A 14,506-nucleotide genomic window follows, 5' to 3' on the forward strand; every position below is an offset into this window, starting at 1 on the left:
TGTTTTTGTTTTCTGACAAAAATAAACCCAGACAGATGTGTTATTTTAGGACTAGTTGTGATGTTTATGGATGATTAGGCAACATTTAAGTGAATGTGGTGTCTATTGATGTGACCTTTTCCCTAAAGGACTTTTAAACCTTTTGCCTGACTCATTCTATCTATAAGGCTCTTTCCCACTGAAAATACCAGGTTTAAGCGTGATTTTCAAACATGGGTGACCCGCTGACAATCAGCATTTGGCTCCCATTCTAGTGGCAAAAAAAAGCTGAGACTGACCCCCTGCTGGCAAGCTGCGTGGCCTCTGTCCCCCGCGGCTACATGTCTGGTGACACCATCACACTGTGTTAGCATTGATGATCTCACCAGTGCAACAGAAATCACTAATCAAGAGCAAAAAGTAAGGGACTCAGGGCATAGTCAGTGTGCATCTTTTCCGAATCTCTCTCACTCGCCATGTTTATTGAATGTAAACAGAGTTATTTCGGCTTATTAGATCAGATGTTGCTGGCACGATGTGTTGACCTCCGTATGTTGTGTTCAATGGTGTCATGTAATTTAGATGGTCAACCCTGCTCTTGAGCCGGCATGCCGATCAGAGCCGAGGGGATTTTAACGTGGGTCGCTTGCCGAGTCATTTGACCGGGTAGACACGCGTCAGTGAGCAGTTCCCACTGCCACTAGAAGCCAACTTTTCCCGGGGTTTAAACAGGTTTTTAAGCCAGTGGGAAAGGGGTAAAAGTCCCAGTTTTGTGGAGTTGTTGCACAGTTATTTTAATTTGAAAGGGAATGTTCTCTGAGAAGGCAAAAGGAGAAAAAGAATTCTTGTCATAAACAGAATTTATTTCAAAGAAACATGATTAATACCAAGCTTACAAACCCAAAGGAAGCGTTAACGTTAGAGCGTGGCAGTTTAAACTATTTTCTGCCATCGACTCATACCACAAAGCCACCTTACTACACTGGAAAAATAATCTAGAAATAAGTAAACATTTCTTGAATTAAGTGTACTTACCCTTGATTTGAATAGGTAAATGAGATAGTTTGCCAATGGGATGAGTATTTTTTATCTTAAAATGATATAATTCGATAGTATGCACTTGAAATGAAACAATGCAATTGGGTTTTCTTATTTTAAATCTAAATTGTCTTGTTCCATTTTCAAAATGTCTATATTATCTCCTCAATTCAAGAACAAATGCACTTATTTTAAGAAAAAAATGACTATTTAAATTTTTTCCAGTGCATACATTCCTAAAGCAAAAACGTTTTTTATTATATGGTAACAGTGTTGCTGTTGAAATGTCTGTTTTTCAAGTAGTTATTTTAAAACAGAATGTCAATAGAAACAAAGAACTGAAGCAGTCTGCAAGAAATAGACAGCAGTACCTCAAAGAAACACAATGAATAGCAACAGAAAACAATGGCACTGAATGTCCCTCCCTTTTGCAAAACCTTTCCAAAGGAGCCTTTCCGGATAGATACTATGTGAATTTCAAACTGATCTATCAATCTGGCTTCAGCCAGCTTACGGGAATCAAGGAGCACCAGGATCTCCTTACCCTCCTCTGCAGTGGAAGGACCAAGATGTTGTAGTAGAGAGTCCTAAGGTTCTGTTCAGGGAAATAACATCCCACCACAGCCACTATGTCTTCATGCTTGTAGTTTCCTTCTGGTAAACCCGTCAACATTATGGTGCAGTGTGCAGAGCCTGGATGAGGTGTTGTCTATTGGAGGAGCAAAGTTCATATGTAAACATTTTAAGTTTAAAGTATGCAACATGTTTTTTTAAATAACGTCAAGTCAGACATTGCACATGGGTGCATCTAAAGCACTCTACACCACACTAATGCAACAATAGCCGCTTATGCTACAGGAGGGTAAAGGCACACTATCTTGTGTTAGCATACCAGCAGTGGAGAGTGAGCCAGGAGTATTTAGCAAAACTTTTCATCACATATTTGTGCATTTAGGGCAAAATTTCACATATTTATTTCGCAGCTTTGAACTTAATTTTCCCCCCACATTGTCAGTTTAATAAATAGTCCCATTTGCTTCAATGTGTTGTACCATAAAACATAAAAACTTTACCTGAAATCCAAGCTAATTACCTTGAATTTGGAATACTTGATTGTTAAATTAAAAATCCCATAGAGAAGGAAAAGGTTTAACTTCATGCCATATGTGTAAATATATTTATATTTTGGGTGAATACCTTTCAGAAACTAATGTAAACCGTATTCATACGACAAAAATCCGACATGTATATTAACTGCTTACCGTAAGGGCTTTCTTTCCACGGATCGTCAGAAAATCTAGGGGCAACAAAATTATTTAAAAAGAGTCAAAGATAGTTATGTAGACCGTATTATTTCCATTTTGTCTCTCTAACCTGGGATGTTGAACCAAGGGGAGGCAGTAGGGAAAACGTAGGGAATCGTTGTCATTGTTACCCAAAAGGGTGGATTGGTGCCTTGGGGGATGCCATATTTTGCGTCTGGCATTTCCGCCCCGGCAATGATCTCGTCTTCATCGGGCAGAGCATTCAGTGGCAGCTTTGGTGCTGCACGAACAAAACAAGGACAGCGTTTGGTTCGAATATAAATGGAGAGAGAATTAATTACCTAAACTAATATTCTGTTACAAAAAAAAAAAAAACTGAACGATCAAGATACAACATCATGACTATGACAGTTTTCCTCACAGAGCATTCTTTCTTATCCAGAAATAATAAAAAAAAAGAAACCCCAATAATTTGTTTGAAACTGAGTTTATGATTTCTAGGTTAAATTACTAATTTAACCGGAGACAGGAATAGATTTCTATGAGCTTTCTACACGCACTTCCACTTATAACAATTTAGTTTCATACCCTAAAAAGCTCCTAAAATGTTTACATTTGATTCCACACTACTTGTATAAAGCAAGCATTTCCTTACGCTGTGATTTCCTGTTGCTTCTCGGCAGCCTCAGCCTCTCCACCACGTGAGTAAACCCTACTTTCATGAGGCTGTACCAAATTCCCAGTCGATCAGCGTCATAAATGGAGTCGAATTCAATGAAAACCTGAAAACACAACGAAATGTTAAGAGGCTTGAAATCCTGTAGAAGCGATTTGAAACATGAACTACTGTAATGTTCATAACCTTGTTGAGCAGAGTCAGGAAGTTTCTGACAGATTTAATCCTCCCCAAAGCCTCTCTGACGTCGATGGTGTCACTTGGGGAGATGTTCTGGATGTAGATGGTGTTTGGTGCCTCGACTTTCTGCTCGAACAGCAGACAAGAAACAATTTAACAAAAAATGGAAACTGCTGCAGTTCTTTATCTCATGAGCTAAAATAAATTGTAGCAGAGAAAGATGTCTTAAATTACAGTTTTTATGCTTCTACTCATGACTTAGATATTTACACTAGGGCTACGTCTATTTGATCACACAGGTTCATACATAAAGGCCGTTTCTCAATATGTGTACTTGTGCATTCTCATGTGCTGGTGTTCTCCGAGGCTAACAGCAGCCAGGGCTAACGGCAGCCGGTCTCCAGCAGCCCTCTCTCGGCATAGCCGTGTGTGAAGGACCGCTGGCTCTGATAGCGAATTTTTAGTTTTATTTGGCAAAATGTTCATTTGATTTGTGTTTATCAGACTGTGTTAATTATTATTCCCCCACTAAATGAAAAAAGTAAGAATTTAATATTATCCAGAGACTATTCACAACAGGAGGTGAAATACATACTTTTCTGTGTTCCTCTCTAGAACATACTCGGCCAGGACACGAGTCCGTACTCGCGCTCTAATGAATTGACAAACAGCATTAGTCTCCCCCCTTGATTTACATAATTTGTGGAAGGGTGCTAACGCTAGCCCAACTTGCTTTCACCATGCCTGTCTCTACTCCACCAAAAGGGGCCAATCCAATAATCAAAGATTCACCTGCAGGCAGCCAGTAGCATTGCTGCTTCTGTAACTTTTTACTTTTTGTGTAAAAGATGAAGAAATGATGGTAAAAGAACCTTGGCAAATTGCTAATGTTGCTAACGTTACATGCCCAGATAGGCATCCATCCACCACCGACGACAGATGATAAAATAACTGCACTGATCAACTTTTTTTGTTGTCTCCAACCACAACACGCTGCAGTTTTGCCTCAAATAAAATACTCTGAGTAAAATAATAAAATGGCTTTAGTTTTATTTTTTCCCTTGGCCACCGTGTCATTTATTTTAGGCTTTATCCAATTGTTCATTGCTCAACCCTCACATTCTGGATAAACAAATTATTTTTTAATCTCAAGAGAATATTTAAATCTTTCTTGAATGTTTGTCTTTCTAATTGTTTCAAAAACATTTGAAAGATCTATGCTGATGAAGATTCTCAGTCATCCAAGTCATAGTCATTCCGTAAAAGTTTAAAAAAAACAATCCACTGGACTTGGTTTCCAAGATTTGAAGACCTTTTGTTTCCCCTCCAGGAAGCTTTCTCAATTCTGAAACCTGTCTATGATTCACCGACCTTCAGAATCATAGACAGGTTTCAGATATTACAGGCCAACAATAGAACCAAACGACCCATTCATCAGTTACCATTCGCATGTTTCCAAGCAATACAAGGCCTTGTCTATATAAGACTCAAACTCACTGCGGATCCAGACATTTGAATTGAGAAAGCTTCCTGGAGGGGAAACGAAACGTCTTCAAATCTTGGAAACCAAGTCCATTGGATTGTTTTTTAAACTTTTACGGAATTTGAAAGATCTTAAATTAGATTTTTATCTGGAGAGTTAAACCTACATAACTCTCACATCTGTATTCCAACAAATGCAATTTCTGTAAAGACCAAACCAAAAGAAAAAGGCAGGGAACAATTCAATTCTTATGCTACTTACGAAGGACATTAGCGCCATGATTGATTTATAAAAGCCGAGCTGAAAGAAAAAAGAACAACAAAAGCAGAATAAACAACAGTCACTGTTCCTTATAAGATAATTGCGGGAAAACTCCAAAAGATCCCTTGCAATTTAAATTAACATTACCATACTCACCGGTGTCATGAAAATGTTTTTCTTCACGATGAACAAACAAAGTTTATGTTTTTTGAAGATTAGATGGTTGTGCGCTGACGCCGAAATGAGTTCAATCACTGACCGCTCATTGGGCATCAGCACAAAAGCCTGAAAGGAGCAAGAGTAAAAAGAAAAAAGCAGACATTCACTTTTACTTTTACAGGCAAAATATTTGGCAGTTATTTGTAATTATGATGCACCACTAAATTAGCCTTTGATTAAAGTCCCTAAGACTGATATTGGTGGCTGGGCGAATGCTGAAAACCAACAATAAACCATGTTTTGTGTTAAACAGAAATCAGATACAGGTTAAAAATGGCACATTTTACAGGGAAAATAACATTCCTAATAGTTGTTGAAATTTAATAGACAGATTAATATCAACTGAACTTATGGGTGCAGAAGATTAAACATGGTTTTTCAGTTCATGTTTTAGGGGTTTCCCTTCTGCTTCACAACTGCCTTGAATAAAGGACATCATTAACAAGCTTTTGCAGCTCTAAAAGATATGCTGTGTGAATCCGCTGTAGCAGAGACCCATCTAAACTTTGTAAGGAATGTAAGAAATGATGACCAAGAAGCAATAAACACTGACATTACATATATTTATGTAAATAAAATGGGAATTTTCCTGCAGCAAGTAGCCAGAAATGGCCAGAAAAATATGCCCTGGATTTAAAACCGCACAGTGCTAAAACAAATAACTTAGATAACCCCAAAGTCTGAGTCATTTATGTTGCAAAAAGGCATATAGAAAAAAAAAAAGTTTAATATGTTAAATGAAAGTACAACAGTAGATAGATAAAATATATGGACAGAAAAATGAACAAAAGATATTCTACAACAGGTTGAGCTAATAAAGAAATAAAGCCAGGGGCTCACCATGCGGCCCTGAGGAAAGATGTAGATGTTATCATGCGCGTACTGAAAGCCAAATTTACAAAGCAGCGTCACAACTTCCTCCTCTGTGTAGCGACAGCTGTTGTACATCGGCAGGTTGGTTATCAACAGCAGCGTTGAGTCAACTGTTAAAGGCTGCGAGGAAATAAACATAACAACAGAGTAAAGGATTAATGCAATCCTCAGAAACTAGACCAATAATTCACAGCTATGAGAGCAGAAAATGTTCCTATTTTTTGTAGAAACCAAGTTAATTTTAATTTAGTGACTCGATTAAAAGAAAATATGAAAGGCAGATCCTAGTTTTATCCATCCATCTTCCTCCGCTTATCCGGGATCGGGTTGCGGGGGCAGCAGCTTAAGTAATGAGGCCCAGACTTCCCTCTCCCCAGCCACTTCTTCCAGTTCTTCAAGAGGAACCCCAAGGCGTTCCCAGGCCAGCCAAGAAACATAGTCTCTCCAGCGTGTCCTGGGTCTTCCCCGGGGCCTCCCCCCGGTGGGACGTGCCTGGAACACCTAACCAGGGAGGCCTCCAGGAGGCATCCTGACCAGATGCCCGAGCCACCTCAACTGGCTCCTCTCGACATGGAGGAGCAGCGGCTCTACTCCGATTCCCTCCCGGATGACCGAGCTTCTCACCCTATCTCTAAGGGAGAGCCCAGCCACCCTACGGAGGAAACCCATTTGGGCCGCTTGTATCCGCGATCTCGTTCTTTCGGTCATGACCCAGAGTTCATGACCATAGATGAGGGTAGGAACGTAGATCGACCGGTAAATCGAGAGCTTCGCTTTTTGACTCAGCTCTCTCTTCACCACGACGGACCGGTACAGCGCCCGCTTCACGCCAGACGCTGCAACAATCCGCCTGTCGATCTCCCGCTCCCTTCTTCCCTCATTCGTGAACAAGATCCCAAGATACTTAAACTCCTCGACTTGGGGCAGGACACCCCCCCTAGTTTTATACTCAGTAATTTGTGCAACTATGTGGGAAAGAAGAAGAAACTCACCCCAGCCGGCAGGATGCTTTCTGCCAGAACAAACTCTGTGGGGGGGGGAAGAGTCAAAGTGAGGACAGAAAAGTGAAAACAAGTCCCAGTAATTAGGTTCCAAAATAAAAAATCTGACAATCACCTTGGCTGTTCAGTTTTAGTCGATTCAGGACAGGCACAATCTGCTCGCCGGCGGTGATTGACGTATCAGCTGGACACGTAGGAACAGTTGACTTCATCTTGCTCTTAGCAAGGCTGGTTTTAATGGCTACACTATTTTTAGCCTCTTTTGGTGATAAGGTTGGAACGCTCGCCTGTGGGGGCGTCGTCTGAGTCTTTGCAGTGGCAAAAGTATCTTCAGAGGACAAAGAAACGTCAGACAATAACGTTAAAGACTTGCTGACAAACCAGTTAAAAAGGAAATAATTAAATTGTGTTTACCAACCGTACCGATTTGCTTTGCTTTTGTCTCCTCCCTTTGGACTGTTGCCATGGTCACAGCAGGTGTTTCAGCAGAGCTTCCTCCTGTCTGTAATGAAGTCAGATTCTGTGCGGTGGAGTCTGGCTTTGACACAGCTGTCATTTGGACCAAAGCTTTGGCAGACATCTCTGGGCTTTTGGTGATCTTCTCTTGTCTTAGAGGTGGAGCAGGTGATGGTTTATCCGCTATGGTCTCAACTTTATCGATTGGCAGTTGGGCGTCTTTCAGTTTAGGTGGTGAAGCCTCATCGGTGGATAACTTCAGTTCCTTTTTCACAACAGGATCTACTTCCATTGACCCTGCTCCTCCAGTTTTTTCCAGCTCTAACAACTCTGCCTCTTTTAAATTTTTCATCTCAGTAACTTTGCCAACATGGCCCTGCTTGGTTATCTCCCTTATTCTTGCAAGGACTACTACAGGGTTTTTAGGCTCAGCAGCAAATTCTTCAATGTTTGATTTTGAGATTTCAGCCTTGAGAGTTGGCGGATCTGATGTATTTACAGACTTTGCTGCAACGTCTTCTATTTTCTCCATTCTGGGTGGATCTTCTTCAATGGGGTCAATTTGCAGAAAGTTTGTAACGGATTGTTTTTTTGCCTTGCTCGCAGAAGATTCATTATTTTCTTCCAGCCTATGTTTTGTTGCAGTTTCTGCTTTAGTAACGCTTTCCTTGCCTGGATGTTTTTCACCAGCTGCCCCGTTTGATGGCTTGCCAGTTTTCTTCTTTACATTCCCAGAATCCTCCCCATTAGCTTTGAGCTTTCCGTTTGATTTTTGTCCAGAGTTTTTTTTAGATTTAGGTATCTTTTCTGGCTTTAAAGCATCTTTTTTTCCTTTAACTGACCTCAAAGACCGTGTTTTAGCCAAAATGACCGCTTTTAAAGTTTGGACTCCCTGCTTCTTGGAAACACTCCTTTCTTTGGAAACTAGGACCTTTGCCTTTTTCAAAAGCTTCACTGCTGCGACCCTTTTGGATTTTGATTGTAATGATAAAAGAGTTTTACTTGGTAGGTGAACCAAGTTTCCACCGGAAACAGGCTGACAGGACACAGTAGGCTTTCTGTGAAGGAAAGTAAAAGACAAATGGTCTGAAATGGTCCTAAAAGAGACACCATCTCATATATTTCCCTGTGAATTAAAGCTACAAGTTTACAGTTCACTCTGAGTCATCGAGTTTTAAACCAGAAGCAAAAGTAAAGAGGAATGAAACTCGTTCAGAAACTACAAAGAGCTGTAAAATGCTAACAATACAAGAACATTAGAAAGTCCTGATTATTGATTTGTCAGCTGTTTTATCCATCAGGATATAAAAACCTTGATTCACATCTGCTCGAGCACAAAGCCGTTACACTTTCAAATCTCCAGGACCTTTTTTCTGAATCCTGTGTTCCAAACCCCGGTTAAAACAACAAGGTGGTAAATTACTGCATCAGTGAGCATTAAAGTTGAGTCTGTATGAACCAGAACTTACTCTGGGGAGGGATTCTTCTGATCCGCTGCAGCCGTAGAGGGAGGAGACCCGGAAACACTGTCCTATAAGTTAAGTGATGGTGAACTGATCAGATTATTGATTAAAAAAAATAAAAAAAAACAACAAATAGATATATTTCCAAAAACACCCCAACCCGACATACCCAAATCAAGACATACCTGTTTAGAGACAAAGGTGATGGGTACTCCTTTTATCTCAAAGTTTTCTGTGCTTTTAAGTTTGGCTGCATCTTCCTCCTTTTCAAAACAAACAGTTGCCTATGTGTCCGAAAACAAATCAACAGTAAGGATCAATTTACTCGTGTCAATGCGGTTTAAACAACAAAGAGTTTACATGCAACAAAACTGCTTAAATATTTATACATTTTTGTTGCTTTACAATACATCTTGTTTTTGTGTTAATCCAGAGCAAAATGAATCAATCTAAATCTATTAATGATGGTTTATCTAAAGGCGAAAGCTGGTATAAATGAAAATGGTTTGTTAGTTTACTTAATATATAAAAGTAATCAATTTTGAATTAAACTTTAGCCAAGCCTAGCCCAAATTCATATCTGAGTTTTTTGTTTCTTTTTGAACACTTTATTATTGCAATTCGTATACAGAACAACTAACATTGCAGTTTCCTTTTTTGACAACAACAATGGAAGGAAATTAATCCCCCCCAAAACATAATGAATAAATTAAATAGAAAAACTTGTCTACAAAATATCAGGTTGACATTATATAATATGAACCTTATTGAAAAACCCAATTATCTTCAATTATTGAAGAATTATCTGCCGTTGGTCACAGCCTTAATTATTTAACTAATCCTTTAATTATTGCCGTCATGCAATAAATTAAGTCACTTTAATGAAAACTTGAACTAATTTTCTATCACCTACTCCTGAAGTCAGAGACCTCAAAAGATTAACTGTTAGTTATTACGCATAACTTAAAGAACAACTATTTTAATTTTGGCCTAGTTTCCAAATAAAGAAAAACCTTAGAAGATTTTTTGTGATCAAATGAATAACATTTCTTCAACAGAAATACATTTTTTTTTTATAAAAAAAGGTTGAAAAAAAACCTCTTAAAAATATTTGATACAGTACGCTGTTATTCCTATATAAACATGTTTTTTCATAAAAAAAAATAAAAAAGATTCTTAAGCCAGCATTTTTTTTTTATTTAAATTCACATTTAAGAATATATATTTGTTGAACCAAAGTAAGTAACAGCCACCGTTAAAAGAGCCACATGTGGCTTCAGAGCTATGATTTACCAAAACTACTCTAAGGCGATTATCTCTTCAATAAACCAGATCCATAAGATGGAGGTTTTTCTGCCTCATATTTCATACTGAAATGGTTAAAATGAGGATAAAAACCACAGCTAATTTAAGTCATATGAAATGTTATGTAAAACTGTGCATCAGATCTGACCATTTTGTGATCTTCTCCATAATTCCTGAAAATTGACTACCGTAATAGCCAGCAGTTTCCATTTAAGGAAACGTCAAACAGGTAAATAAATGGAAGTAGAGGGGATGATATGAGACAGACCTGAAAATACCAGCACATTTAATCATTTATCAAACCTTACTGTGATTCTTTGCAGGTTGAACAACTAAAAAATGGTCCCAAATGTTTAATTTTAATTTTTTTAAGATTTTCACAAAATAATGCAAGAATATTAAAGAGCACCAAATAAAAAAAAACACATTTATGATGTATTTTCTTTTTTATACATACCTCTTGCTTAGACTTAAACAGTAAGAGAGATTTGGTTTTTCCAAAACATTCCATGGAGGCAATCACATCACCGTGAGAGAGAGAATCAAAATTCCCCTTGAGTCTCAACATGGTTGGAGGGGATGGTTTACCCAAATAAGAAAACTGAGGCTGGGGAAAACAAAACAAGCTATTTTTAAAAAGAACTGCAGTTGATCAAAGGTGTTGGATCTAAATGTTGTCCACAGCAGGGTTTAGAAGCTGATATCTTTAAGAGTTTTTCCCTCTTTCATTGCTGAGCAAAGCATGCAGAATTAGCAATAGATACATAATGAAAAAATAACTGTTAACCAGAATTAAATGACTCTCATCAGGGTTTGCATCGACTCAAAATTAAAAATGCAAGTCAATAAAGTGATCTTCACACTGAAACGGTCAACCACCAATGGGACCAACAGCGTTACAAGAAGAAACTAGTTACTGTTGGTTCATAGGCAGAGAGATAGAAGAAAATGAAACATTCTATAACTCAGAGTAGGGACTGTAAAGTCGTAGGGAAACGGCTGTTCCAACGGTTGCATTTCGGAATTCTCCCGAGTGGTGCACGACTTTACACGAGTGAATAAAATGAATGTTTTTGGTCGTTTATCAAGGGGGAAGGATTGTTGTGGTGGAAGGTTCACAAGCAAGTTTGGTTTGTCGGAAGCATCTTGCTAACCAGTTAGCAACTTAGTGCTAGTAGGTTCCCAATGGGAAATTATGTTGGGACCAAGTAGCACCCAATTGGTGACTTAGACACAACACTGTCAAGGAACGCTATGGACAGTGGAAACATGCAAGAGGAGGAGAGTTTTGTGTCGGAGGTCATGGATGAGTCTCCTCCTACATACATTTTTTATTTAGAGGAGGAAAGTGGGGACGATGATGTTGTGGAAGAGGACACCAGGGAGGCAGAAGCTTGGTTTGGTGTAGAAGGCTTACAGCCCTACATGTTTGAGCCCTTGCCTCAAAACGCTGCCAGTTCTGTTAGCTCTACGCCTGCTGAAGACACAGAGGTCCATCCCCGCCCATCACGGAACTCAATGGGAAAGGAAATTATTTTTATTTATCATTTCAAACGTTGCGTATATTAGCTACGACATAACAATCAAGACGCTATGACCGAAAAAATTTGATTGACAGATGAACGTTGATATATGATTGGCTGAACTTGGGTGTACAGGCTGACGTATACTTAACTGGCCTGCCTAAGATAACAGAAAAAAAACAACAAAGATTTTAAGACAGGCCTTTTTTTTATTGATTTTTTTCTAACTCTTGGGACAATATAGTCTGATAATTTATATAGATGTTTAAGCCAGAATGATCTGACATTTAAATATGATTTCCCTACGACTTTAAATGTCGGGAAAAGAATAACTCGACAAACCTGAAGAAATGCAAAAGTAAGGAGGCTGACTTAAAATGAGCCCGTCTACATCTCATTGATGCGTTTCAAATGAAGACAGAGAAAGAGCAGAGGCCTAAGAAGCTAAATAAAAAATGTAGATTCTACTATATATTGAAACATGTGTGAGGGTGTCAATGTTGGGTGGAATTTAGCTGAGAACCCAAATGCAGAGATGAGTTCTTGCAGATTTTACGGATGTAAATGGCCAAAGAAAAAATTCCAGGAACGGTAAACAACTAATTAAAAACAGGAGATGCCAGGGAGAAACACAACGAGGATCAAAGCAATGAAGAGAATCAAGCACTGAGGAACTGCACAGGAGTATACATGGGAGACAAAACAACGACTGTGCTGACAGCTGACAGGGATAGAAGGAACTAGAAGCTAGGGGAAAGGAGACTGGCACAAGTGGGAGAGCAACAAAAAAAAACACAACATTAGTCTGGCTATCTTGGACTGACTCAAAGATATTTAGCGAGTTGGCCATTCACATTGTGCCAAACAGAAAATAGAAAGTAGACTAAATAGAAAGTAATTCACTATGAAATGTCATTGTAGTAATTCTTTATTAAGTGGATGATGCTGTCGTTTTTGTAGTGTCTGTTGTATTTCTTATTTGAAAAAGTCATGTGCTTATGTATATTTCATGTTATATTGACGAACAAAAAGCAACTCAAGCATTTTTAAAGGCTAATGCACAGACAGACAGACACAGCAAAAAAGTATTTTGCATCATGCATGTTAGGAAGGCCATGTTTAGAGTTTTTTCATAATTGTTCATTTATATTACGTTTTCGGTGAGATGTCATATGTCTGACGTTCATGAACATACCATAGGCATTCCAAACTCCATTGAACGCACCACACCTGCATGTGAGATGGCTGAAAGTTTTTTCTACCGTCGTTTTCTACTGTCGTTGTTTAATGCTGTAGCATACGTTAGAGTCCTGCACGGGTCGAGTTTTACCAACCTGCACCCGCCCAAACCCGTTAGGATGACTACCGAACCCGACCCGTCACCCGCGGATATCTTCAATTCAAATCCGAACCCGACCCGTTGATATTTAACCCGCAACCCGACCCGTTAACACATCAAGTAATAGGCTATAGTACACTGCGCTGCAGAACAGCGCCATTAATAGGGCTGGGTTAAAAAATCTATTTAATCGATTTTAATCGATTTCCCTTTCAATAGCCCGATATCGATTCATAAAAACCATAAATCGATCCATTATAATACGTCTTTCCATACATTCATGACTTCTCGCGTCCCGCGAGATCTCGTCACTGCGCGAGAGGAGCGCACCAAAACAATATGGCGGAAGCTCTGAAATCACCGCCAAGAAGTTTGAAGGCAGATGTCTGGAAATATTTTGGATTTAAAAAACAAAATGACAGCAGTGAACTGGATAAGAGCAAAACGGTTTGCAAGATTTGCTATGCAGAAGTGAGGTAATGTGGAAACACAACTAATCTTCGAAACCATTTAACGAGACACCACTCAGCACAAACACAATCTGATTCAGCCCCGAGGCAAATGCAGCTCGAGAAGGCATTTGATATGAAGTTACCAGCAAACTCCCCACGTGCCCAGAAAATAACTAAGGCTATTGCTACATACATCTGCAAAGACTTACAACCATACTGCATGGTTGAAAATGAAGATTCCCGTGGCCTTATGAGGACACTGGAGCCACGCTACGTTATACCCTCACGCAAACAGTTTAGTGAGGTAATAATCCTAAACATATACGCACTATTCAGTGTGTTTGTTGCCATTTTATTTACACAGCCTGCTGTGTGGTTTGAGTTGATTTGGTCAGGTCATGTTAAATAAAACATACATGATTAATGTAACTGCGTTGGGTTTAATTCCTAATGTAAATATGTAAATTTTTTAGTAATGCTCCAAGTTTGAGCTAGAAGTTTCTACTATTTGCAGCATTGGTTCTTCTGAGAATGTCTTCCATATCAAGAAAACGAAACAATAATTGTGAATCGAATCGGGCCCTTGTGAATCGAATTGAATCAATTTGGAAAATCTGAATCGATACCCAGCCCTAGCCATTAACACTGCAGCAGACGTGTATGCACTGACTGTGGCCTTTTTGGAGGGAAGCTCACACTGCCTGCAGGGCTTTAAGCTACAACAAGGGTGACCCCAGTGCCTGATTAATATAACATTTCTGATGTCCATAACAACACACACGCAAAAAAAAATCACCAACTACCCGCCCGCACTAAAAAAATATCTGCCCGACCCCCGACCCGTTTATTTTTATTTATGTATTTTTCACGCGCAAAAGAGCATTTTAGCGGGTGACCCGTCGGGGACCCGCGGGTACCCGACCGGTTGCAGGACTCTAGCATACGTATTGTTTACATTCAGACGGGTCTAACTAGGGATTACCAATATGGTGG

General features: G+C 39.2%; 1 protein-coding gene across 2 annotated transcripts in view; it reads right to left on the bottom strand.

Annotated features, from left to right (window-relative positions):
* Positions 1–14,506, bottom strand: part of LOC119784395 — a 74,041-nt gene that overhangs the window by 36,340 nt on the left and 23,195 nt on the right. Inside the window, exons 8-21 of one of the 2 annotated variants that reach the window (XM_038286427.1) lie at positions 10,657–10,806; positions 9,080–9,178; positions 8,901–8,962; positions 7,399–8,489; positions 7,091–7,303; positions 6,967–7,001; positions 5,942–6,094; positions 5,039–5,167; positions 4,883–4,921; positions 3,145–3,264; positions 2,938–3,064; positions 2,392–2,562; positions 2,280–2,314; positions 1,562–1,726 (exon numbers count right to left, since the gene is read on the bottom strand). In XM_038286427.1, coding sequence (XP_038142355.1) covers positions 1,562–1,726; positions 2,280–2,314; positions 2,392–2,562; positions 2,938–3,064; positions 3,145–3,264; positions 4,883–4,921; positions 5,039–5,167; positions 5,942–6,094; positions 6,967–7,001; positions 7,091–7,303; positions 7,399–8,489; positions 8,901–8,962; positions 9,080–9,178; positions 10,657–10,806 — 2,589 coding nt within the window. The remainder of the gene's footprint in view (positions 1–1,561; positions 1,727–2,279; positions 2,315–2,391; positions 2,563–2,937; positions 3,065–3,144; positions 3,265–4,882; positions 4,922–5,038; positions 5,168–5,941; positions 6,095–6,966; positions 7,002–7,090; positions 7,304–7,398; positions 8,490–8,900; positions 8,963–9,079; positions 9,179–10,656; positions 10,807–14,506) is intronic. The other variant, XM_038286429.1, reaches the window with a different exon arrangement.

The sequence above is a fragment of the Cyprinodon tularosa genome, unplaced genomic scaffold (genome assembly GCF_016077235.1).
Source record: "Cyprinodon tularosa strain WSP-4 unplaced genomic scaffold, ASM1607723v1 ctg225, whole genome shotgun sequence".
NCBI lineage: Eukaryota > Metazoa > Chordata > Actinopteri > Cyprinodontiformes > Cyprinodontidae > Cyprinodon > Cyprinodon tularosa.